This window comes from Gopherus flavomarginatus, chromosome 2 (genome assembly GCF_025201925.1).
Source record: "Gopherus flavomarginatus isolate rGopFla2 chromosome 2, rGopFla2.mat.asm, whole genome shotgun sequence".
In the NCBI taxonomy this organism is placed as follows: Eukaryota; Metazoa; Chordata; order Testudines; family Testudinidae; genus Gopherus; species Gopherus flavomarginatus.
In genome coordinates, this window is record NC_066618.1 from 292,110,650 (window position 1) to 292,138,248 (window position 27,599).

A 27,599-nucleotide genomic window follows, 5' to 3' on the forward strand; every position below is an offset into this window, starting at 1 on the left:
CGGGACAAATGGATTATTGGTTCTTGTGGGACGATGAAGCTCATCGTCGCTTAAAGAAAATACAGATTCAAGCTCCTCTATACCCAAAACCTTCTGCCCCTAAAGAGGCCGATTTTTGGGAAGAAAATTCCCCCATATATTGTCCTCGACCTTGGCCACCGGTAGCAGCAGCACTACCAAGTGGGACGGGCTCGATACCTTCCTCTGCAGCCGTGGGTTCAGAGACAGCAGCCCTACCACAGAAACCCCCGCCCGGGAAAACTGAGGACACTACAGCTCAAGTAGATGAACCGGCTACTGGCGGAATGACGAGTAGTGGGTCAGAGTCTTCTAGCCTCTTGAGTAGTCCATCCCACACTAGATTGGGGTCAGTTTATGGGAAGAAACCCATGGACAATTTAATTCAAGCACCCCTCCAGGTCATCCCAGTTCCAACGATAGAAGGGAATGTCGTGGACCATCATGTTCATGTTCTGTTTGCCAGAGCGGATCTTATGAATTGGCAAACCACTACGCCTTGCCTCAGGGATGACTCGGATGTCATCCATAGGTGATTCCGTACCATTTTCCAGTCTCATAATCCTGATTGGAAAGATGTGGGCCAACTTTTGGATTGTTTGTTATGCACAGAGGAGAAGGAGGGGGTCCTTCGGAGCGCCCGGGCTGCCACGGAAGCCGGCGGCCATTCCCGTGACCTTATAACCCTTGCTAATCCGGACCAATGGAACCCGAATGATCCGGCCCACCCGGCGAATTTAAAGAGATTCCAGGACTGCATTTTAACAGGTATCAAACAGGCAGGCGAGAGAACTCTGGATTGGTCAAAAGTTCATAATACTGTGCAAGGGAAAGAGGAACACCTTTCCGATTTTTATGAAAGACTTTGTAAAGCATTTTGCACCTATACTAACCTAGACCCCAAGACCGCAGACGCACAGTCCACGGTCCGGCTTATCTTTATTTCTCAGTCAGCCCCGCACATCAAAAAGTGATTAAAGCAACTTGAGGGCGCTGAAGGGAAATCCCTGGAGAAACTGGTAAGCGTTGCCAGCCGTGTATATAACACAAGAGAGAAGGTACAAGAGACAAAGCAGGTGAGAATGCTAGCGGCTCTTGTAAATGCTGGGAATGAAAAACAAGGAGGGTGGAGGGGACCCCCTAAGAGGCAACCTAAAACGGACGCAGGGGGGTGCCCAGGACATGCCAAAGATATGTTGTAACTATTGTAAGCAGCTTGGTCATTGGAAGAGGGAGTGCCCACACCGACCCACTGGGCGACAGCCCCGCCGCCCAGACCCACCGCAACACCAGATGACTGTGGGGAGAACAGACGTTAACGACAGTGAGGAATGACGGCGACCGGGGGGTTCTTCTGTCATCTATTCAAATGATTTTACTACTTATGTTTGTTCCTCCAATGACCCCAGGTCCGTCTAACTTTGGGAGGAACCGTTTATTCTTGTCTTCTGGACTCTGGGGCTGCCCTCTCCACTGTTACTGTCAAGCCGAAGAAGGGAAGCCTCATGAATAAGAGTATTCTGGTAATGGGTATAGGCGGAAAGCTGTTTGACTGTTCTGTGCTGCAGGAGGCTACTGTGGAAATCTCTGGTGTCTCCGCCTTCCATGCCTTTCTGCCAGCTCCGGATTCCCCAGTTAGCCTCTTGGGCAGAGACCTGCTGTGTAAATTGCATGCTCAGATCTTTTTTTCAGATGATAGGATCGTTCTCCGGTTATCTCAAAACCAGCGTCCCCAGCTGTGTGCTGTTCTGACCCACGCTTCAGAGGACTCGATCCTGCCTGCGGACCCCATCTTACCCAAGCGACTCAGACAAGAGGTAATAGCTTCTCTATGGGACACTTTAAAAACAGCCTTGGGCACTCTCTGGACAGAACGAGTGCATATAACCTTGAAGCCAGGTATTGTAATTCCTCGAATTCGTCAGTATCCCATCCCCCAAGAAGCTCTGCCAAGCCTCCGGAACCTTATCACCACATTCCTGCGGTTGGGAGTGCTAGTTCGCACTAAGTCTCCTTTCAATACTCCCATTCTGCCAGTCAGAAAACCTGATACGGATCCAGAGGGAAAACCGGTACACCGATTTGTCCAGGACTTGCGTCCAGTGAATAAAGTCGTCCAGGCTAGACACAATGTGGTACCTAACCCTCACACTATCCTGACTGCCATTCCAGCACATACTGCTTGCTGTTTGGTAATAGACTTGTGTAACGCTTTTTTCAGTATTCCCCTAGATCAAGACAGCTGGGATATCTTTGCATTTACATACACAGATCCGGAGACTGGGAGGGCAGAACAGCTGACCTGGACTCGGCTACCACAAGGATATGTTGAATCGCCAACCATTTTTTCCTCTACTCTGACATGCGATTTAGCTGATATTAAGCTACCTGGTGGGTCCACTTATCTCTTGTATGTGGATGACGTCCTGGTTTGTTCTCCTGATGAGGTAACATGTGAAACAGACACTATTTACTTGCTAAATTGCTTGGCAGATAAGGGTCATAAAGTGTCCCCTTCTAAGCTTCAGTTTGCCAAGGACCAGGTAACCTACTTCGGTCATGTACTGACCCCGGGACATCGAGCTCTATCTAGTGCCCGTATCCAGTCAATCCTTAACCTCCCACGGCCAGAGACTAAACGTGAAATGCGGGGATTTTTAGGCCTTGCAGGATTTTGCCGTTCTTGGATTCCAGGTTTTGGAGAAATGGCAAAGCCCCTTTATGAGCAGATAACCCATGATGCCGAGGAGTCCCTGCACTGGAATTCTGGGGCTATCAAAGCCTTTCAGGAGGTTAAAACAGCCTTGGCCTCAGCCCAGCCCTTGGGCTCCCCGATTATCAGAAGCTCTTCGTTCTCTGTGTGCATGAGCAACTGGGGTGGCCTCGGGTGGCCTGACCCAGATTTTTGGGCCCAAGGAACAACCTGTGGCCTACTATTCCCAAAAATTGGATCCGGTGGCACAAGGCTTTCCTGGTTGCCTTCAGACGGTGGTTGCTGCTGGAAAGAACACTGTTGCTTGAGCATTCTGGATCAGTAATATTACAAGAGGAGAAATCAAATTTTCATGGTGCCATATTTTACTCCAGAGGTGAAAGGAAAGGATGCCAAGAATAAAACACTGCACTGCAGAAAGTTTGTTTCACTGTTACAATATCATCGATCCAGAGTTCCCAGGCGGCATCACATATTGCCCCTGAAAAACTGCTCCCACTGAGAACAAGCTCCAGCCTTTTCCACCTCAGGAGGCACAAAGGACACTTGAGTTTCAACTTTCTGATAATTTACAAGGCAAACAAATCCCCCAAAGCAGTGAACAGATGTTTAAAGGTGACCTGTATGTTAAGAAACAAATCCCATATACGTCAGTGCCCGGAAAAGGGGCACTCAGCACATGCAGCTTTCTTGCGCTTTAGGCCAAACTGCGGCATCCACTCCATTGGGATGCTCCAGAGGGCAGAGTTTTGCAGTGTCACAGCCACTATGGAATCCTGCTTGGGGGATGAAGGGATCAAGTGATTGTTTAGTACATGGAGCAGTTCAGTACACTTTCACATGTCGCTATTGCATCTCTATCAGAGTTGAAACAGTGAACGAGAAAATATTTGCAAAACCACACAATATACTTAAATGCACCATTTAGTGAGTCCTTCCCCACAACACCCTATCAGGGCTCCAGGGAAGCTATGACACTGCAGCAAGAAGCATGCTGGAACATCACAGCAGACAGGGGGACAAGAAAAGAAGTCCTCTGTCCCACACATCCTAACATGCAGAGGCATGCACCAAAGTGCCTAGGATACCTAACCACTATGTAAATAATCATAACATTGTTGAAATAAATAGAATTGTGGTTATGCTATTTGCCTTCCACCAATTATGGTCTCCTGTACCCCACATATCAGTTACTCTTCAAGTTGGAAGTAACGGAAAATGAAACTCCAACTAAACACAATGGCAGGTGAAGGGGGATGGATTGGGGGAGGAATTCTTGTTCCAAACAAGGTCCGACTGGAGGGAAATGCAAACCACAGTAGCAAACAGCCAGTGTGAATATGTCCCATGACGACATATTCAGTTACAAGCTTCAGTTTTGTTTTCACTTTCAGCATCAGCTCCCACATTAGTAATTGTTGATGATTCTTTTTTGGTGCATAATGAGCAATTAGTTAAAACATACTTCATATGACACTGAGCAACATACCTTCACTCCTTCATTGTAGCTGTCCACAGGGCTGTTGAGACTGGCAAGGCTGCCCAAATGGCTGGGGGCTCCAGGACGAGGTGGTTTCTTTGGCGGAGCTGCATGATCTAGTTAACAACATATTTTGCATACCTTACAAAAGGACTAATTTATTATATCGACTTTATAACATTTTGGGAAGGTACTCAGCACACTGGATAAGCTTGTTCTATTTCTGTTTATGAAAATGCCATCTGCCAAACTATGCTTCTTATCTTTATTTCAGCTAAAGGAAGTAAGAAACTAAAAGATCCCACAGTCTTTTTTCAAGCCTTGAAACAATGAAGATAACAGCATGAACTTTTTAATAGGGCCTCAAAAATCTCTGCCACAAATTTGAAAATTCTGGGGCCAAAAGTTCGGCATTTAAATAAAATCAGCCGGAGCACCTCCCAAAAAAATCAGTAGGTGTTGTGAGTACTTAACCCTTCTGAAAATAATGCCAAATTTTATTTAGATGCCTAACCTCAGGTATCCTGTATTGGCCTAGATTATTATTTACTACTGTGGCAACTAATGCAATTTCTGAGATTAGAAGAAATGTATCAAGGATCATGAACTTGAGTGTTCATGCTGATTATACAGTAAATTTATGGCTTACCTGGTTTACCCACAGGCTGATATATGTGCTGGTTACCAGCCTGTAAAAGAAAATGTAAGTTTAGTATTCTAATTATTACAGTTATGGTGTTCAGGGATCCTCAACTGAAACATTTGTTGTTGTAACTTGGCCATTAGAGTTATCCAATTTCTTTAAGATTTCCAGCCACAGACATTGCAAAAGTATTTCCCCTGCTCTCTCCCTCCCCGACCCCCCATTACTGTAAGGTATCACGAGACACATATTGCTTCGAACTACAATTTCAGATCACATTACTTAAGATAAAAATGTCCATTCATCTTGTGTTGTGTTGCTCACAATCACATTGGCCTTTATCTGTATTATTAATAGTTTGTCCTTGCAAGGCTGATACTGGCATTAGTCAAATAAGATGGCACATTTACCACATTTAGTTCTCTATCCAAAGATAATTTTTAAATAAGTTGTGGCTGCTAAGATAAAAAATGGTAGTAGAACAATTAGACGACTGCATGCTTCGGGTCTTTTCTATTGCTATAGTTTAAATCAGATTAAACAGACTTTTAGAACTTCACAGTAAAAACAGAAGAAATAAAAGATACTCTACTTATTCATTTGGAAATTCTTTATATTGTATTGAAATGAGTTGCTTTGCTAATTATATTTACACAGCTTACTGTCAAGTCAGAGGGAAATCTGTTTAGTTATATTGTTTAGTTACATCAGAACAAATGTTTTGTATGAGACTTGCAGTTGCCTTCTTGAAAAACAACATCATCTAAATACACTCATATGTTTTATGAAAGAGCTTCTGCAGATTGGGGTTTCTTTTGCAAATTACAAATGTTGACATAGCTACAGTTCTCAGTTAAGCACAGCAATAAAACATTTATTTATTTATTAAGTGAAAACCATTCTGAAACAGGCTGCATATCTATCTGGTAAAAAGACTGGAAAGAGATTTAAAGTCTCAACTGCATCAAATCTAAGGGAGCTGCATTTCAACACTTTAAAAAGAACTAATTCTGGGAACTGAGGGTTCACCTAAACTGGTGCAAAGACACACGAGTTCTTGCATGAACTCACCATTAGCTATGGATGAATTGAGTATAAATCACTGCAGAGAGTGCTAATTAATTCACTTGCCCAAACTAGCTATTACTAGTGTAACCTCAGCAATCAAACCTGATTTTGGGGTGTGTGTTAGAGAACATCTGTGCTTGCAAATCTCTTTCTCTGAGGTACTCACATAGCCCACATTACTGTAGTAACTGAGCACCTCAGAATCTTTGAAGTATTTGTACTCCCATCGCCCCAGTGAGGTATGGACCTATTACCCCCATTTTAGAGACGTCAAGTATCAGAGGGGTAGTCGTGTTAATCTGGATCTGTAAAAGCAGCAAAGAATCCTGTGGCACTTTATAGACTAACAGACATTTTGGAGCATGAGCTTTCGTGGGTGAATACCCACTTCGTCAGATGCATGTAGTGGAAATTTCCAGGGGTAGGTATATATATGCAAGCAAGCTAGAGATAATGAGGTTAGTTCAATCGAGGAGGATGAGGCCCTGTTCCAGCAGTTGAGGTGTGAAAACCAAGGAAGGAGAAACTGGTTTTGTAGTTGGCAAGCCATTCCCAGTCTTTGTTTAATCCTGAGCTGATGGTGTCAAATTTGCAGATGAACTGAAGCTCAGCAGTTTCTCTTTGAAGTCTGGTCCTGAAGTTTTTTTGCTGCAGGATGGCCACCTTAAGGTCTGCTATAGTGTGGCCAGGGAGGTTGAAGTGTTCTCTTACAGGTTTTTGTATATTGCCATTCCTAATGTCTGATTTGTGTCTATTTATCCTTTTCCGTAGAGACTGTCCAGTTTGGCCGATGTACATAGCAGAGGGGCATTGCTGGCATATGATGGCGTATATTACATTGGTGGACGTGCAGGTGAATGAACCGGTGATGATGTGGCTGATCTGGTTAGGTCCTGTGATGGTGTCACTGATGTAGATATGTGGGCAGAGTTGGCATCGAGGTTTGTTGCATGGATTGGTTCCTTTAGCTCAGGAACCAATCCATGCAACAAACCTCGATGCCAACTCTGCCCACATATCTACACCAGCGACACCATCACAGGACCTAACCAGATCAGCTACACTATCACCGGTTCATTCACCTGCAAGTCCACCAATGTAATATACGCCATCATATGCCAGCAATGCCCCTCTGCTATGTACATCGGCCAAACTGGACAGTCTCTACGGAAAAGGATAAACGGACACAAATCAGACATTAGGAATGGCAATATACAAAAACCTGTAAGAGAACACTTCAACCTCCCTGGCCACACTATAGCAGACCTTAAGGTGGCCATCCTGCAGCAAAAAAACTTCAGGACCAGACTTCAAAGAGAAACTGCTGAGCTTCAGTTAATCTGCAAATTTGACACCATCAGCTCAGGATTAAACAAAGACTGGGAATGGCTTGCCAACTACAAAACCAGTTTCTCCTTCCTTGGTTTTCACACCTCAACTGCTGGAACAGGGCCTCATCCTCCTCGATTGAACTAACCTCATTATCTCTAGCTTGCTTGCATATATATACCTGCCCCTGGAAATTTCCGCTACATGCATCTGACGAAGTGGGTATTCATTCGCGAAAGCTCATGCTCCAAAACGTCTGTTAGTCTATAAGGTGCCACAGGATTTTAGAGATGGGAACTGAGGAATAGAGACATTAAGGGACTTGCCTAAGGTGGCACAAGAAGTGTGTGGCAAAGCAGGGAATTGAACCTGGCATTCCAGAGTCCCAGGCTAGTGTCCCAGCCAATGGATCATCCTTCCAATGGCAAAGCTAATGGGATAAGCAGCACTAGGAACAGCAATGCAGTATTTATCCAAAAGAAGTTTTTCAGGTCTGCCCTTATATCAGCTGCCTTATAAAAGCTCAACTTAACAAAACCAGAGGTTGCAACATTTGCAGAAATGAATTTTATGGCATTAAAATTGCAGGCAGAGATGGCAATGACAGCTATATTTAAAGTTGTCTAACACTTTCCATTATAAGACCCTGTTTCCAGCTGCGTAAAACTTGGCCAGATGTTAACCATGTGGTCTGAAAATTTCCATGCTGGATCTCTGCCTCATATTTGCAGAAGCACTGAACACTTATAACTGCAAATGAAGCCCACTGGAGCTGCGTTCCATGTATTCTGAAAAATCAAGCTCTAGCCGTCTCAAGCTGAGCACCAAAAATTAGTGGACACTTTTAGCTTTAATCATTTTGTGCTTCAGCTCCCCCTGCTGTAAAATGGGGATAATCTCCCCACCTCATCTCAACTGGGAATGTAGGGCTGAGCAGTGTGAGTTTAACATATACTGCATTTCTTATTTAGGACACAAGCAGACATCCTGGGATCAAGCAGCCATGGGAAGCAAGATTTATTAAAGGGGGTGGGGGAAACTGAACTTTGGTGTCCATACATGGTGGGTGAGTGCTCTAACCACTAGATCAAAAGTTACAAGGAACCATCTCTCCCGCTGCCTCCCATTGGGGCTTAGGTGTGTGCTAGGTGATCTGGTGCCTAAACTGAGGCTGCTGTGCACATGGCAAGTGCAGATCTTTAGACACCAAGGGCACTTTACCAGCAGAAATTTAGGTCCCTACAGAGATAGGCAGCAGCTGGGCAGGGGTGTAGAGGAGCTAAATTTTGGATTTAGGTACCTGAAGTGGCAGTTAGGTGACTTAATCCCTTTGTGGATCTGTCTCAAAGTCCCTCTCTCCTATAATATTTAAGTGATGAATGAGTACAGTAGAATCTCAGAGTTACGAACCACACTTCATTTGGAACCGGAAGTATGCAATCAGGCAGCAGCAGAGAAACACATACACACCGAAAAGCAAATATAGTACAGTAATTACATTACTGTGTTAAATGTAAACTATAAATAAAGGGAAAGTTAAAAAAAAGATTTGACAAGGTAAAGAAACTGTTTCTGAACTTTTCATTTAAATTAAAATGGTTAAAAGCAGCATATTTCTTCTCAATAGTAAAGTTTCAAACCTCTATTAAGTCAGTGTTCAGTTGTAAACTCTTGAAAGAACACCCATAATATTTTGTTCAGTTACCAACAACCTTCATTTCCTAGGTGTTCGTAACTCTGAGGTTCTATTGTACGTAACAATTTGGATTTTATAACAGCAGCTCAAACTAACGAGAAAGGCGAATTAAAAAAATATGAAATTAGAGAAACACTGAAGAAGGCAATCACTAGAGAAAAGTTATAGTCAAGCAGTCCAATTAAATCATTAACACACACACACAGCACAATCCCCGACTTTCAATGACTGTGGTACAGAGATGACAAAGGAAGTGAAACTATTTGAGACCCTTTTTTTTTTTTTTTTTTAAACAGACATGACTTAAGTCAGTGAGTGAGAATATATCATAGCTGCAGCTGTTGTCTGGCAGTAAGTGAATGAATATTGGTCTGCCCCATTTGTTTCTGCTAGCTCATTTACCCCCAGAGAGATGGCTGTTGTTGGATTACTGAAGACTTATGTTACTTATGAGAAAGCTCTTCAGTTACTTATCATCTGCATAGGTTATTTTAATCTTGCTTCCTGTTGACAGAAATCTAAGCAAAACTATCCCTATTTTTAAATAAAAGCCCTGGCCATACATCACATGTACAATGTAAAATAATCAGAGTGTATTTGCTAAAACATTCAGGCATCTGTTTCAACAGCAGCACCAAGAAAAAGAACCCCAAACTGCTGTGTGAACAAATTTGCTGTTGCTGTCATTCCCGCAGAAGCTGAGCCTCTGGAAACTTTCAGACCCACGTAATTATAATGGAAACATTTAGCAAACTTTAACTCGCCTCCCACAATCAGGGCAATGTACACTGTGTTCTACAGGGACCTAGAGAAAGAGTTGATAGATGAAAAGATACCACATATATATACTTACCGGGCCCTGGAGGCTCCCGTCCTCTCGGTCTATGCTGCCTCTGGAGAGCCGCACATCAGGTTTCTAAAGGAATGAAAAATGTGGTTTTGTATTTTGTTTATAAGAGCATTACAAATTCAAACAGCCTAGGATTAAATTAATCATAAAGGCAAGAAAGTACTATTGAAAAATTTATACTTTGACTAATAGAGATGTGCTTTCATTGCATTCCTCACATCCCCGGTTCTTGTAACATGCTCCTGCAAGTACAGATACTGAAACTATCAGTAGCTTCTAAAGAACTGTTTTTCAGCTACCCATTTTGTGCTAGCACATAAAAATGCTTTATATAAATATTGATAGTACCATTTCCCCAACACAACATTGGAAAACCTGCATTTTAATTCTCCCAGAGGCAGCAAAGTCGTTTTTTATTGTATTTTCTTCCTAACAGCAAAAATTTCAACCACAGGATGAGAAATGCTGCGCATTAATTCCTGTTTCCTGCTTGAGAAAGGCTTATATGTACTTGGCTCCATCTCCAAGCCTGCAAATGGGGCCAATTACTGGAGCTCTTTAAACACTGTGGTTAAGATACAGAATGCTAATAAAGAAGACTGGTTTCAATACCCTTTTGCTGATAGAAGCGATAAACAAATTTACCTTTTATTAGAGTTAAAAACAGTACATGGAGGACTCTTTTTAAATGGTACAAATGAAAAGCTTTTGGGAAAATACTTTTTTTTTTAAACTTAATTTATCACCCCCTTCCTCACACACCCAGGTATCCATTGTATTTATACTTCTGAGACAAAAAAACATTTGGGAAGACCAACAGATAGGCAGTCCTGAAACAATGGCTACTGTTGATCCCAAGACCACAAGGTCAGCTCAGTTAGGAAATTCCTCTGATGTCATGGATAGACCAACAGAGAATGAAAGAAGATCTGTCTTCTACCTCCCTCAGCTAGGAATGTGTATGGAGGAGTCCATTTTCCACTGCACATAATGCCTACTAACTCCGGTGCAAATTACATGGGAATACAGTGGGTTTTTTTCTTATTTAGATAAATGCCGACTATGAAACACTGGATTTCACTAAAGTTATGTCATGTAGGGCTGTAAATTGTTTTGGAAAAATTCTGTGATTTTCATTTAAAACTACCCAGTCTCTGTTCTCTGCTTATGAATGGAAATATGGGAGTGCTGTGCCCCGGAATACTCATGGTTAGACATATCTTGCTAAATGTTCCTGAAAAAAATTGAAGCTGTGCTATACTGCAAAAACACACCTAATATTGGTCTTTAGAAATAGCCACCATTTGTTGGCAGCCAGTAAGAAGAGCCTGAGCTGTGGTACAGTCATACTGTCAGCATTCACTCAAGGCTTTCACAGACCATTTACTATTTGTATTAAGGTAGTGCTTAAAGGCCCCAGATGAGACCAAGACCCCTTTGTGCTAGGCACTGTACGACTACATAGAAAGAGACAGTCCCTGCCTCAGTGAGCCCTTACATTTTAAATAGACAAGACTGACAAAAGGTGGGAGAAAGGTAGTATTCTTCTTATTTTATGGATGGAAAACTGAGGCAGAGAGAGATTGTGTGACTTGCTCAAAGTCACCCTGGGAATATATGGCAAAGCTTGCAACTGAACCTAGATCTCTTGTATCTCAACCCATTGCCTTAACCACAAGAGCACACGTCCTTTCTGACGAAAGATTCTTTTTTGCTAGTTATCTAGGTGTCCAATATACATATAAATATATATCTTACATAAACCATGTAATGTTTTTCATTATATTTTAAACTGAACAACACAAAAATTATCTTGCTCTATCTTAGTAAACGAATGTAACCAAAGAGCTTTACATTACAATTGGATTTGGAGCTAGTGTTCAGAAATTGTCTTAGTTTCATTTTTATTTACATTGCAAATGCTCTTGGGCAAAGCAAAAAAAATCTCAGTCACTAAAACACTGGATAGGGCAAACTTCAATGATTTTTAAGTTTCAATGAATGTACTTATTCTTCCAGGAAAGTTCCTAATAGCAGCATTCTCTCAGATAACGATGAAATATTCTGTTTTTGAAGCAAAGGCAGAAGCATCATTACATACACTTGATAGAATAAAATACAACTTTCTGTGGCATTAAATAGATATGGAGAAAAGGAAAATTGATGGAATTACAGTACTTCTATTTTCTCAGCTTCAAAATACAGGCAGGGAAAAAATCACTATCTTTTGATTGTGACTCGTTTTTAGTATTCTGTAACTTTGCCCTTTAAATGCCAGGTTCACACAACAGTGCTGTCTGACTGACTACTATATAAAGAACAGAAATCATGTCATGCAGGTACTCCAGACAGTTAAAAAGAAACCGTAGAAAACTGCCTGAGGAAAAGAAAGTCTCCACATGTCCCAACATAAATCTAGACTTTTCACACATGCTCAACTGCCAATACTTGCTTCCCATCTTATTTCTATAGGCTGGATTCAGTGCCCACTGAAATCAAAATGGGCTTTGGATCAGAGCCTCTAATGAGCAATTCACTTATATTGTAAACACATTTCAATTTTAATCGTCTTTAGGGATTCTCTTCCTTTTGGGCTTTGCCAAAATCCATATTTCTGCAGTTCCTTCTATATTTACTCCCTTCTCCACTTCTGAATATGTTGGTGTTTCTGTGGCCACTCCCATAACAGTAGTATCTTAGGTTTCAGAGCAGCAGCCATGTTAGTCTGTATCCACAAAAAGAACAGGAGTATTTGTGGCACCTTAGTGAGTAACAAATTTATTTGAGGATAAATTTTCGTGGGCTACAGCCCACTTCATCGGATGCATAGAATGGAACATATAGTAAGGAGATATATATACATATTGTGATGGACTCAGGCCAGAGGGATATAACAAGGTGGTGGATGGCAGGTATATCAGCCTCAGAATGAGCAGAGCCCTGTTCCCTGGTGTCATAAATAGATAGTTAAGGGTTAATGCCTCTTTTACCTGCAAAGGGTTAAGAAGCTCAGTGAACCTGGCTGACATCTGACCAGAGGACCAATAAGGAGACAAGATACTTTCAAATCTTGGTGGAGGGAAGTCTTTGTTTGTGCTCTTTGTTTTGGGTGTTGTTCGCTCTTCGGACTAAGAGGGACCAGACGTCCATGCAGGCTCTCCAAATCTTTCTGAATCAGTCTCTCATGTTTCAAAATTGTAAGTAATAGCCAGGCAAGGCGGATTAGTCTTATTTTTGTTTTCTCAACCTGTAAATGTCCCTTTTTCGCTGAGAGGATTTTACCTCTGCTTGCTGTAACTTTGAACCTAAGGCTAGAGGGGGTTCCTCTGGGCTATATGAATTTGATTACCCTGTAAAGTATTTTCCATCCTAATTTTACAGAGATGATTTTTACCTTTCTTCTTTAATAAAAAGCTTTCTTTTTAAGAACCTGATTGATTTTTCCTTGTTTTAAGATCCAAGGAGACTGGATCTGGACTCACCAGGGACTGGTAGGGGAAGGAAGAGGTGATGGTTAATTTCTCCTTGTTTTAAGATCCAAGGGGTTTGGATCCCTGGTCCCTCAAGGCCACCCAGGGAGGGGAGAGTTTTGGGGGGACAGGAAGTGCTCCAGACACTGAAATTTCTGGATGGTGGCAGAGTTATCAGATCTAAGCTAGTAATTAAGCTTAGAAGTGTCCATGCAGGTCCCCACATTTGTACCTTAAAGTTCAGAGTGGGGAAGGAACCTTGACACCTGGATAGCCAAACAAGGGCTACTCCAGGCCAATCAAGACACCTGAGGCCAATTTAACCAGCTAAGGTTGTCAGGCTAATGCTGGCAACTGACCTCAATTAACTGAGAAAGGATCAGTTTAGGCTGATAGGCTAATGGAGACAGCTGGAACCAATTATATTGCTTTAAAAGCTCTCCTTGCCAGTTCTCTTGAGAGGAGTCCAGGGAAAAGGAGCTGGAGGAGAGGTAGCATTACTGAACCCTGAGGTAAGGGTGAAGCTTGGGAAAAGGGAAGCACGGGGAAGTAGCCCAGGGAAGCAAAGCAGCGTCAGTGGAGGAGGGAAGCCGCAAACAGCTGCTGCCATTAGGATCCCTGGGCTGGAACCCAGAGTAGAGGATGGGCCTGGGTTCCCCCCTTTCTTGCCCCTCTCCCCCGCATGATCTACAGAGATCCCTCTGAAAGAGGAAACAGACTTTGGTCCAGGGAGGAGACCAGGCGGTCTCTAAGGAGCAACAAAGACTTTGGGTATTCCACCTTCCCACCTCCCATACTGGCCTGTGATGAAAATAGCTCAATAAGTGGCAACCTCTGCCACCATACTGGGAAAGAGAGATCATTCCGAGCTTCTGAGGCCACTATATCTGCCAGGAAGTGCGGGACCCACAAATACAGGTTTGGAACTTTGTCACAACATACAGAGATCATGAAAAGGTAGGAGTTGTCCTACCAACTCTAAGAGGCTAATTAATTAAGAGGAAAAAGCTTTTGTAGTGATAATCCAGATAGTCCATTTCAGACAGTTTGAGAAGAAGGTGTGAGAATACTCAACATGGGGAAATAGATTCAATGTGTGTAATGGCTCAGCCATTCCCAGTCTCTAGTCAAGCCCAAATTGATGGTGTCTAATTTGCATATTAATCCAAGTTCAGCAGTTTCTCGTTGGAGTCTGTTGGTCACCTAATCACATCAGCCACGCCATCAGGGGCTCGTTCACCTGCACCTCTACCAATGTGATATATGCCATCATGTGCCAGCAATACCCCTCTGCCATGTACATTGGCCAAACCGGACAGTCTCTACGCAAAAGAATAAATGGACACAAATCTGACATCAGGAATCATAACATTAAAAAACCAGTAGGAGATCACTTCAACCTGTCTGGTCACTCAGTAACAGACTTAAAGATGGCAATTTTGCAACAGAAAAGCTTCAAGAACAGACTCCAACGAGTCCATTTAATTTATATGTATCTTATTAAAAATATAACTGACTTGACGCTGTGCACGCAGCCAGCCTATGTAAACACATGTACTTATAATTGTTACCATTATTTTCCAACCCCTGACTCTTTCTGGTTGTCTGTAACATTCCTTTATTTTATCTGGTCTTATATTAGCTCAAATTTTTTTTTTTTTTATGCAGGGTGTCTTTTACTGTGTGTTCCTACAATACCTACCACTATGGGATACCTGGGTCTTTAATATTTATCTATATAAAACCAAAAACATGGATAGCCCTTTGCAAAGGAGCATATTTCCCAGGGGCTAGCAAGTACTGGCCTGCAGCACATGTGAGTACTTCAGAAATGTAAGTACATACACAACAAAATAAATACTTTCAGCCTCAGTCTAAGAATACAGCGCTCAATGACTAATAACAGGCACAGATGACTTTCTAAATCCCTTGAGATAATTCCCATTCTGGTTTATTCACGTGTATAGCTGGGGGTTATCCAGCAAAGCGCGAATTCTAAAGGCAAACGCACTGTAGCTTTGATCTTTCTAAGTGATAAGATTTCACTGACCCTTTTAGTTCGTGGGTTCTAGCACTGGAACAACGATATGCTGCCAGAATTTTAACAAAAAAAAAAAATCCCACCTCAGTTAGCAACAATGTATGTGACACTCCCTGAATAATACTCGCCACCCATCACACACAAAAATCTACCAGTTTCGTACTCTATCCATCATTCTGCACCGCCAAAGCAAATCCCTCATCCTTTCCATTCCCTACCCCATGCCCAGTACCTTTTGACTAATTATGTTCCTCTTCCCTAGAACCTTATGGAGACTTCTCTACTTGACAGTGGCAGCTGACAGGCACTGTGTGGCTGGCTGGCTAGGGAGCTGATCCCCTCTGATGATTAGCTGGTCTGGAAAATATGTCCCCTTGGGTTCTTGAGTGGGCAGTGGAAGGATTTTTCCAGTGCTTATTGGGGCAGGGCGGGGGGGCATACAGAGTTGGGAGGTAAAGGGGAGCAAAGTTCCCAAGGAAACCAGTAGGTTGCTGAGTCCCATGAAATGAACCCATCCAGCCAAGCTGGTGTGTCTTGCAGAATCTAGTTAACACCATGATAAGAGATAGAAACATTTTATAAAAAATGAAATCAGAAAATGTAGGGAGAAATTCGTGGGATCCTAAACCATGAATTTCTCCAACATTTACCTGGGAAAGTTATCACTTGCCACTGGTGAGTGGATTTTCAAGCCCAGATTCTCCTCATGACCCTTAATACTGACCATAGCAATAAAACCATCTTCAAATACATTTCATGTATTTCCATAATATGAAATCTCTCTCTCTTGACCAGTGGTTATCAAACTTTTTTTACTGGTGACCCTGTTCACATAGCAAGCCTCTGTGTGTGACACCCCCTTTTAAACTAAAAACACTTCTTTACATATTTAACACCATTATAAATGCTAGAGGCAAAGTCAGGTTTGGGGTGGAGGCTGACAGCTCGTGACCCCCCCCATGTAATAACCTCATGACCCCCTGAGGGGTCCCAACCCCCAGTTTGAGAATCCCTGATCTTGACCTTTCAGACTGTGGGGCTGAGCAAAGGTTTCTTTCAATGGCAGAAGTACTGAATGTACTAAGCAGAAACGTAAGTGTAAGCAAAATATTTTGTGCTTGCTATTTCTATAGATTTCTTTAGAGCAGGAAGAAATTATAGCCTTCTGGTTGTAAATTCACCGTAAATCTTACAGTAAATCAAAAGCCTCCAAAAGAAAGGGGATTTCTTGTCTAGGTCTAATGAAGTGTAGTGTCACATATCTGAATTCTTTTGGAAATATCAACACAGAGTTTTCAGAATGGATGCATATGATTAAGAATTAGAATATAACCTACTGTACTTACATTACCGTTACTCATTAATAAAAATGTATCAGTATTTTCAGGACATGCCAAGCTATAATATCTTGGTAGGATTTTCTCATGCTAAAAATTAAAACTCTATTTTAGTAGCAAGTCACATCAATTACTCTTGAGTTACCGTTCTCAGAGAAAGTTGGACAAGTATTAAACCATATGCATGTGGGAACTTTTATATATACAAAAAACAAACAACAAGATAAGGAAACTATGCAAGTTATTTCATCCACAGCTATTGAGAGAAGGGAATATAAAGTTCTTAATGTAATGCTGCTCTCTCTGATGCCACAAGTGCTGAGAAACCGCTAAACAGAGTGCATATGTGCATAATGAACAATTAGGCACTGTCAACACAAAACCAGAGAAGGATCCAAAGTGGGAATAAAATACAAATGGGTGAACAGATCATTTAAATGCTGTAAGAAAACATTTTACAGAAGACCAACATTACACGTGTAGCCAACCAGAGGTTCTGAATCTAGAAAATGTGTTGGCAATTATTTGGAATTTAACTGGCAAAACTATGATGTTTAACCTGAAACACACACATGTATGCACCCATCACCATGATATTTACGCCTTACTAAGGTAAATGATATCTACATAGTGGAGGTTTCTTTTGGACTTCATGGAGGCTTCTGTTTGTCTCCTTTCTTTAGTTGCAGAAGGCTCTCCTTTTGGGTTAAATTTTACAGTCATACACAAACACATAGTCAATAATCTAGAAATGTCAAAATTCAACTTTCAAAAATTGGAAATATATTTGATAGTCGGATCCAAAAAAGTCAGAATCACCAATAAAAGTCTTAAAAGAATGATTTAAAAATTATTATAACAAATGAATTAACAGATTTACTTGAAAATTCATTCTGTATTCAGAGAGTAAATGATGTAAATTTGGGTTATACAAACACACAAACTCTAATCCTGCAATTCCATCCATATGAACACACCTCTGCCAACATGGAATCCCTATGAATCAACAGGGCTCCATAAGGGCACAAGTACCAACCTTCAGAGAGCAGAACAGTGGTCTGCATTCTTTTTGTTGGTGCTATAGAGCTGAAATCGAGTGTAGCAGAGAGGGTGGTTTGGTGTGGTAAAGTATTGTGACAGTAGTGACGTAATGCTTGGAAGTCGGTATTGTGCTGATGTGAATGTTGCTTTAACTTTAGATTTCCTTGTTTTGTGCTTGTGCTGCTGAGAGAAAAATACACATGAACAAGCATAACTAAGATTTTGTGTGTAAATAAATGCATGCAAACCAACACATGTGAGGTAGGCTGCAGTTCAGAATGAGATCTTCATTTATTTCTTGGACTATTTTAGGCATTGTGTTAATTTGGTTACTGAATTAAGTTATAGCTATATAAACCAGCAGTAATCTGATTTAAGTGGGTCCACAGAGGGGTTTTAAATTAATCAAAACACAAATTGTATTTACACTGGTGCAACTTTGATGTTTAGACATCATCATCATGTTCCTATTATGCCTCTGGTGTTTAGGGCAGTGACAAAGCTTCTCCACTCCTGTCTGTTTCTGACAAGTCTTTCAATGGTTCCCCAACTGTGCCCCAGGTTTTTCAGCTCAGCTTCCACAGCTCTTCGCCATGTTGTTTTTGGGCGGCCTCATTTTCACTTGCCTTCAGGTGTTATTGCTACTCTGGTGATGGAATCAGTTTCTATCCGAAGCACATGACCGATCCATCTCCAATACCTCCTGGCAATGATGGTGCTCAGATCCTCTTGGCTGCACTGTGTCAATAGATCTTAGTTTGAGATTGTTCTAGGCCAGAAGATATGCAGGATTTCCGAGGCAGGTTGTATGGAATTAAGACAGTTTGGACATGTCACACTTTCTCATTCCCCAGCATTCTGAACTATAAAGTAGTGTTGAAAGAACGCAGCTCTGATAAATCTTGAGTTTGGTTTTGGTGCTGTATTTTGATGATTTCCAGACTGTATTTAAGCTCCTGAAGGTGTTCCTGGCTTTACTGATTTTATTCCGGATGTCCTGGCTTGTTCCACTGTCCTGGCTGATGGTGCTGCCCAAGTATGTTTAGACAAGACCTTGATAAATAATGGCTCTTCACTTTTATAACCACTTTAATTTGATGATCTCACGGGACTCTACAAACAAGAAAACTCACACGGGGGTTGTGAGGCTATGTCAATATCCTTTTATTAGAGATGGGGAAATTAAAGTTAAGTGATATGGTAAAAATAGTGTGACCAGATAGCAAGTGTGAAAAATTGGGACGAGGGGTGTTAGTGGTGGTAATACGTTGCCTATATAAGACAAAGCCCCTAATATTGGGACATCTGGTCACCCTAGGTAAAAATCTCACAATCAGTGGGAGACTAGAATCCAGAACGCCTACCTGGCAGACTCATGCTCTGTCCAACAGAACATCTGAATGATGAAATAAGCAAATAATAGATTCTGCTTGTTATGCATAACATGCTTAATACTATTATCCCATCCCTAGATTGTTAGCTGCCAGGGTTAGAGACTCTTTTTTTACTTGTCTGTACTACACTTAATACAATAGCAAGCTGTTCCTTGATTGGTGCTCCATGCACTTCTGTAATACAAAGAACTGTGGAGTAAATTTTGTCCATCGCCTTTCAGTTCCTCAGCATTGTGAGACACTGATCTCCAAACATTTACATTTTAGTCACTTTTGTCAAAACAATCTGAAAGAAAATATCTTACTGCTAATTTAATTCCTCATAGTGCAATAAAGATGACAGCCCAGACAATGTGCAATATGATCTACCTACCAGCAGATGAGGACAGGGAAAAAAACCCTGATGTCAGCCCTGTAGTAAAAGAGGTGTCCTAGCCAAATACATGACCTCCTAATTCACTTCCTGTCTCCCAGCAGGTAGAGTTTTCTGTGTCTCTGAGCTTGAAGTTTTTAATAGTTCTTTATTCTATCTAACCTTGCTTCTATACTGAATGAAGTAGTTTTAGCTGATGGCTTCCCTTGAGAGATTTATTGTTTTCTTTTTTATAAACAGGATTTCAGAATACTGAATTCAGTTAATAGCAACCAGTTAATACTGACAGATACAAAGAGAATTTCTGTCTGTCAGTATTAACCAGCTTTGCATAGTAAATCAGTTTTATGAAAGCTACTTTCACAGATAATTTCTTCTCTGCCCATGCAGTAACTTACATTTTGGTGCCATTCCAATTTCTTTCCTTGTTTGCACTGTCCCTGTTAACAATAATCATAGCATAATATATTCAGTGTTAACTATCTTTGTGCTGTTGCGTTTGTAGCTACAGTTTCCTGTTGCAGAAAACAGAAAATTCTGTCTATGAGCAAATCTGTCTTCTTCCTGGTAAGCAGTGGTTGCACTAGTGCCATCACCAGTATGGTCTCTCTTCTTAATGCTCAATATATTATAATAGGCAATTGGTACATTTCTGTTTTCCTGAGAAACTTGATTCTCTGTGGTAGAAGCAATGCATGTTTTAGGAGCCTGGGGTATGCTGACTGCCTGTGTAAACAGACCTGATTCTGACCTCACACCCATGCAAATTGGGAATAACTTCATTGAAGTCAACTGAGTTACATTCGTTCAAAACCAGTTTAAGTGAAGACTGAAATCAGACTCTGACACATCTGTTCTCTACACACAGAATAATCCTCTGAAAGTTTCCTAATTTTAGGTGCATCATGCAGAAGGAGAATCATGTTTCTGTAGAGATTTTCTGCCAAAACTCATAGTCCTAATGTTTTGTCGATGGAAAAGTATTCTTATTAGAGCATATGTAGGACTCAGCAATAGATTTGAGACAGTAATGAACTCTGCTCTTCTCTATGAGAAGAAAGAGGAGCCACAGAAGGGAAATACTGATAAAGAGACAAGTGATTTCTCACCAGACCACAAAGAATGTTCAGAACAAACCTCACACTGAATCTGATCTTGCACCTTTATACATGCAAGATTCTTGTGACATCTTCAAGAGATATGCACTGGTAAAGTCTGCAGATTGGGCCTATTGTGAGGACAGCTGAAGACATCGTATAAGACACACTGAAAGCAATCTTCTTGGCCAGTGAGACAGAATTCAAATGAAAGGTGAGAGCATCTAAAAACAAATTTCTCCTGATGGATGTTGGGCAGTCTGGATTTAACAGGGAAGTTCAAAAAAAAAAAAGTAGATACCAATGAAGCCTTTAACCGTCTTCATATCTATGACTATGGTCCATTAGAAACATGTGCTAGTAACCTGTTTTCCACCATAATTTCCCCAGGAATAAACCTGGAGAATGAAATCTCATTTTCAAGAACTGCCTGGTTGCTAATTAAACAGTTTCCTTCAACAGCATACTATGGATTTGAATATATTATGCTAATAAAATGTTAGCTTGTAATACCTAGCAATATATAAATCGCCATTAAATCTGTAACCGGCATCCAAAAAAAACAAAATAAAAAAAACCCTTGAAGTCTCTGATCAGAATACTTACAAAAAAAAAAAAGGCAGGAGATGAGCCAAAGGTGAGGGGAGCATCCTTTCCCCCATCATATGCTCAACAAAAATAATCATCCAAGATGAGATTTTGGTATTTTGCGTGTGACTCTCCATTTCCCCCTTTTGTATCCCTTAAAAGAGTTCACATCAGGCCAATCCACCCTTCTGAGGAATGTACAATATAGCTGCTCCCAGAGCTTGTCAACACTACTTCTAATTTTGCTGGAGTGTGTCACCTGAGTGAGAGTGGTTGAAAATGAAGGCTGATAAAGCCAGAATGAAATTTAACAAATTCCTCCAAGCTGATGCTGAAGCTAGAGAACCTTCCTATCAGTCTTCATTGACGCTGCCAAATCCCACCCCATGGAACTATCCAGAGGGGTACACTCTATTCTGAGTATCTACATCCTGTATTTGAACTGAGTACCTAGAGCTGCAAAGAACTATCATTCTACTTCACTGAAAAGATCATGCACATTTGGGAAGGCGTCCCAAAAATTTCAATCTGCCCTGTCTGCAGCCCATAGTTTGCTTGCATTCCTTAAGTTCAGTACATTCACTCACCAAGAAGTTCTGGATACCCTAAAGGAGTCTTGACCCAAGACTTCTGAATTCTATCCAAACCCTTCCTGGCTTGAAAGAGAGAGTCATGAGCAACTGGTGCCACTCATGACCAAAATAGCCAACACCTCATTCAGAGAAGGACCCTTCTCTTCCTTCTTCAAACAAGGAAAAGTCTAACCAACGCTAAAGAAACCCACACTGGATACATATATTCTAACCAAATACCTCAAAGTGTCAAACCTTCTTTTCCTGAGCAAGCTGATAAGAGAAGTTAGTCAAAAACCATCTTCAACCTTATCTAACTGAAACTAATATCCTGGGTCTGACACAATCTGGATTCAGGCCAGGACATAGAATTGTATTGATTTACTGGTACCGATGGATGACCTGCTGCCAATAGACAGAAGGCAGACATCCATTCTTATTCTCCTGGACTTCTCTGCAATATCTGATCCAGTTTACAATAAGACAGCTGTCTCGCCTGAAAGAGGTTTCAAGGGTCAAAGGTAATATACTAAAATGATTTAAGTCCTCCTTGGAGAGATGCACCCAAAGAGTAGTGATGGGACACTGCACGTCTACTATGTTGCCTCACGTGGAGTCCCACAAGTTTCACTTGTCTCTCCAACCCTATTCAACACCTGCATGCAGCCACTAGTTGAACTGGTCAGATGACATGGATTCAAGTGCCTGTAATATAAACATGACACGCTCTACCTATTCTTCACCACATACAACCATAGTGCTATCACCAGTAATTGGATGAGATCAGCTCACGGATAAAGAACAGCTGGTTGAAACTGAATCCAAGCAAGACAGAGGTGATGCTGGTAGGCAGAAGAAAGCATTCTGAAGCGTTTGCAGCCACTGTGAAATCTTCTTTGGTAGCAAGTCTACACCTGCAATTGGTCAATCAGTCTGTAGCTAAACTCTCATATTCTTCCCTGATGCTAAACTCTCACACAGCAACACTGATAAGCAATGCTTTCTACCATATCCATATAGCTAGGAGACTCCATACCACCTTCGCAAATGATGACCTGGCCTCAGTTATTCAAGCTGTTGTCAGTTCTGAGCTGCACTACAGCAAGGTGATACACGTGAGATGGTTGAGTTCGGGATCCTGATAAAAGGAGAGTAGAAAATACAGACCCTGGACTTCAGAAAAAGCAGACTTAGACTCCCTTAGGGAACTGATGGGCAGGATCCCCTGGGAGGCTAATATGAAGGGAAAGGAGTCCAAGAGAGCTGGCTGTACTTTAAAGAAGTCTTATTGAGGGCACAGGAACAAACCATCACGATGTGCAGAAAGAATAGCAAATAAGCGACCAGCTTGGCTTAATAGTGAAAAATCTGGTGAGCTTAAACTCAAAAAGGAAGCTTACAAGAAGTGGAAATTTGGACAAACGACCAGAGAGGAGTATAAAAATATTGCTAGAGCATGCAGGGTGTAATCAGGAGGGCCAAGGCACAATTGGAGTTGCAGCTAGCAAGGAATATGAAGGGTAACAAGAAGGGTTTCTACAGGTATATTAGCAACAAGAAAAAGGTCAGGGAAAGTGTGGGCACCTTACTGAATGGGGGAGGCAACATAGTGACAGATGATGTGGAAAAAGCTAAGTACTCAATGTTTTTTTTGCCTCGGTCTTTACAGACAAGGGCAGCTCCCAGATTGCTGCACTGGGCAACACAGCATGGGGAATAGGTGAGCAGCCCTCAGTGGTGATAGAACAGGTTAAGGACTACTTAGAAAAGCTGGATGTACACAAGTCCATGGATCCAGATCTAATGCAGCCAAGGGTGCTGAGGGAGTTGGCTGATGTGACTGCAGAGCCATTGGCATTATCTCTGAAAATTCGTGGAGATCAGGGAGGTCCCAGACGATTGGAAAAAGGCAAATATAGTGCCCATCTTTTAAAAAGGGAAAAAAGAGAACCTGGGAAACTACAGACTGGTCAGCCTTACGTCAGTTCCTGGCAAAATCATGGAGCAGGTCCTCAAGGAATCCATTTTGAAGCACTTGGAGGAGAGGTAGGTGATCAGGAACAGTCAACATAGATTCACCAAGAGCAAGTCATGCCTGACCAACCTGACTGCCTTCTATGATGAGATAACTGGCTCTGTGGATATGGGGAAAGCGGTCGATGTGATAGATCTTGACTTTAGCAAAACTTTTGATACCCTCTCCCACAGTATTCTTGCCAGCAAGTTAAAAAAGTATGGATTGGATGATTGGACTATAAGGTGTATAGAAAGCTGGCTAGATTGTCGGCCTCAACGGGTAGTGATCAACGGCTCAATGTCTACTTGGCAGCCGGTATCAAGTGGAGTGCCCCAGGGATCGGTCCTGGGGCCGGTTTTGTTCAACATCGTTATTAATGATCTGATGGGATTAATTGCTCCCTTAGCAAGTTGGCAGATGACACTAAGCTTGGAGGAGAGGTAGATATGATGGAGGGTAGGGATAGAGTCCAGAGTAATCTAGACAAATTGGAGGATTGAGCCAAAAGAAATCTGATGAGGCTCAACAAGTACAAGTGCAGAGTCCTGCATTTAGGAAGGAAAAATCCCATGTATCACTACAGGCTGGGGACCGACTAGCTAAGCAGCAGTTCTACAGAAAAGGACCTGTGGATTACAGTGGACGAGAAGCTGGATATGAGTCAGTAGTGTGCCTTTGTTGCCAAGAAGGCCAATGGCATATTGGGCTGTGTTAGTAGGAGCATTACCAGTAGATCGAGGGAAGTGATTATTCCCCTCTATTCAGCACTGGTGAGGCCACACCTGGAGTACTGCGTCCAGTTTTGGTCCCCCCACTACAGAAGGGATGTGGACAAATTGGAGAGAGTCCAGCGGAGGGCAATGAAATCATTAGGGGGCTGGGGCACATGACTTACGAGGAGAGGCTGAGGGAACTGGGGTTATTTAGTATGCAGAAGAGAAGAGTGAGGGGGGATTTGATAGCAGCCTTCAATTACTTGAAGGGGGATCCGAAAGAGGATGGAGTTGGGCTGTTCTCAGTGTTGGCAGATGACAGAAAAAGAAGCAATGGTCTCAAGTTGCAGTGGGGGAGGTCTAGGTTGGATATTAGGATATTAGTTTTCTAATTACTGAAGACTTAGAATCACAGAATATTATGGTTGGAAGGACCTCAGGAGGTCATCTAGTCCAACCCCCTGCTCAAAGCAGGACCAACCCCAGCTAAATCATCCCAGCCAGGGCTTTGTCAAGCCTGACTTTAAAAGCCTCCAAGGAAGGAGATTCTACCACCTCCCTAGGTAACCCATTCCAGTGCTTCACCACCCTCCTCGTGAAAACGTTTTTCCTAATATCCAAAACCTCCCCCAGCTGTTGGTCTGAAGAGTGAGCATCTGAACACAAAACCTGAACTCTGAGTCTGTGTTTTGCTGCTAATATAGATGTTTGGGAAACTAGAATTTTGATTCTCCCTGAAGACATGGGTTTCACTCCAGAAAAGCAAGACTGTAACCTTGGCAAGAAAAGAAAAGGGATGATTCATGAGTGGAGATTAGGAAATCAAACAAACTGCTCTCCACAACTCCCTGCTTTTTTTTTTTTTTTTTTAATTATGCCCTCCCATCAATTTCTCTCACTGCTCCTCGAGCAGAAAACTGGACAACTCTTTCAAGAGCCAGGGTTGCCAGATAAATTGGAGATTAACCCTTCTCCTAGGGATTGAATTCTCTCTGCTCTACCTGCTCAGAAGCAAATCTGGATGCCCACATAGTAGCATTTTGCACCATCCCTCATAACCTCTAGAGGCCTGAATGTGGAAAACAAACGTGTGATGAAGATCCAGATATGGACCACAAGAAAAACAGCTGCTCAAGAAGTGTTAAAAACTGGATTTGTTTGCCAAGCAAAACTTTTCATTTCAGTTATCAGTTTAAAAAGTCAGTATTTCAGATTTCAACAACTGATGATAATGAATCACATGTTCGTGTGGAACAGACAAATTTTGTATTTAAAATAGACAGTTGAGAGGCCTATATTGTGCTATTAATTGAGAACTAAGCTGGCTCAAATAAATGCCAGTTAAGTTTCAGTAGTAACTTATCTGTTCAATTAATATTGCTGTTACACAGAAACTATTAATTTTAATAAGCTTTAATTGTTGACTGCTACTGAGATTAGTGCTACTTTGCAATGCATTACCAGGAATCTCTCCTCTTTTTCAAGCCAGCGCTGATCTTCCTCCATTTCTTGTTGCTGTCGTATCAATCTCTCCTCCATTAGATGTGTTGGTAGGACCTGTCCCATTCCTCGCATGTCCAAAGTGCCAGAATCCTAAGAGGAAAAGCTCAAGGGTTGCCATTTGCCTACCATGGCAGAATGTCATGGGACTCAATAGTTTTTATACACAGTTGTGAAAACTCTTGTATTATACGAGAAAGGATTTAGAAAACCCCAACCTTATAGTCTATCGTCTCAGCTCGACTAAAATATTAAAGTAGCACATCAAAAAGGACACATTCCAGTTGTAAACATTTAGTGTGCCCTGCTTATTATTGGAACGGAATGAACTTTAGAAATCTATTTTACTTTTCAAGAATTTTTATGTGCTTTTTTCCCCCTTCTTTTCACAAAGCTTGGATGATGAAAACAGATTTGTCAGTATTACTGTCTAGGTCTGGGGAACTAGCACAATGTCTGGGTTGCTAGCACTGCAGGATAATGTTTCTATCCAAACCGACAAACCCTCTTCCTCACCTATTTTTACTGACACTTTTGAAAAATATTGTGGGAATATTTCTAATAGTTTTGTAAACTTCCTGTTCTACAGAATCTAAATGTTGGGCCTAACGTACCTGACACTGTCCCCTTAAAGTGGTGCTGAAAACACTAACCACAAGAAATGGGGGGTGGGGTTTTCATAGGCACCAAAGGAAGTTAGGTGCCCAACTCCTATTGAAATTCAATGGGATTTGGTCACCTAACCCCCATACATTCCTGTGAAAAACTCAGCTGTAATGTATTAGTGATGAATATGCACAAAACACATCATGTTCTTATACTGCCTTCTCCTTCACCCACATATAGGGCCAGAGTCTATTGTTCTTATTGACTAGTTGGGGGATTTAGGGTACTACTCTACCTGTGTAAGAATGGAAAAAACATTTTCATCATTAACTAGCCTAGGGGTAGGCAACCTATGGCATGTGTGCCCAAAGGGGCATGCGAGCTGATTTTCAGTGGCACTCACACTGCCCAGGTCCTGGCCACTGGTCTGGGTGGGCTCTGCATTTTAATTTAATTTTAAATGAAGCTTCTTAAACATTTTAAAAACCTTATTTACTTTACATACAACAATAGTTTAGTTATATATTACAGAATTATAGAAAGAGACCTTCTAAAAATGTTAAAATGTATTACTGGCATGCGAAACCTTAAATTAGAGTGAATAAATGAAGACTCGGCACACCATTTCTGAAAGGTTGCTGACCCCTGAACTAGCCATTCCAACCTCATGGAGGAATCCTACACCACCAACTAGATACAGTGAAGGTACCAACCAGTACAGTATAGGCAGAACATATGGTCAAGTCAAACGAGCGCTCTCTTGGGCAAAGAAAAGCACAATTATGGGTTTCTTTGCATGACACATCTCTGCTGTCCTGTATTTAGCATAATATCCCACTTTTCAGTTCTGCTCATGCAATTACAGGTAGAGAGAGAAGAGCACCACCACAGGGAGCAAAGAGATTTAGTAAGATGGGAGCTGCATGAGGACCACTACCATGATGAGATAGGGAAAATAAGGAGAGATGAAGGGAGTGCAGGGGGAAAGGAAGGGAGAAGGATGGAATGTTGGAAGGGGAATGAAAAAAGAATGAAAAGGACAAAGGAGAGGGC

At 41.7% G+C, this 27,599-nt stretch overlaps 1 protein-coding gene across 14 annotated transcripts in view; it reads right to left on the reverse strand.

Moving 5' to 3' along the window:
- Positions 1 to 27,599, reverse strand: part of PTK2 (protein tyrosine kinase 2) — a 428,303-nt gene that overhangs the window by 19,126 nt on the left and 381,578 nt on the right. For 13 of the 14 annotated variants that reach the window (XM_050940664.1, XM_050940665.1, XM_050940661.1 and 10 more), the window contains 4 exons: positions 25,902 to 26,033; positions 9,801 to 9,863; positions 4,861 to 4,900; positions 4,221 to 4,327 (listed from right to left, as the gene is read on the reverse strand). In XM_050940664.1, coding sequence (XP_050796621.1) covers positions 4,221 to 4,327; positions 4,861 to 4,900; positions 9,801 to 9,863; positions 25,902 to 26,033 — 342 coding nt within the window. The remainder of the gene's footprint in view (positions 1 to 4,220; positions 4,328 to 4,860; positions 4,901 to 9,800; positions 9,864 to 25,901; positions 26,034 to 27,599) is intronic. The other variant, XM_050940667.1, reaches the window with a different exon arrangement.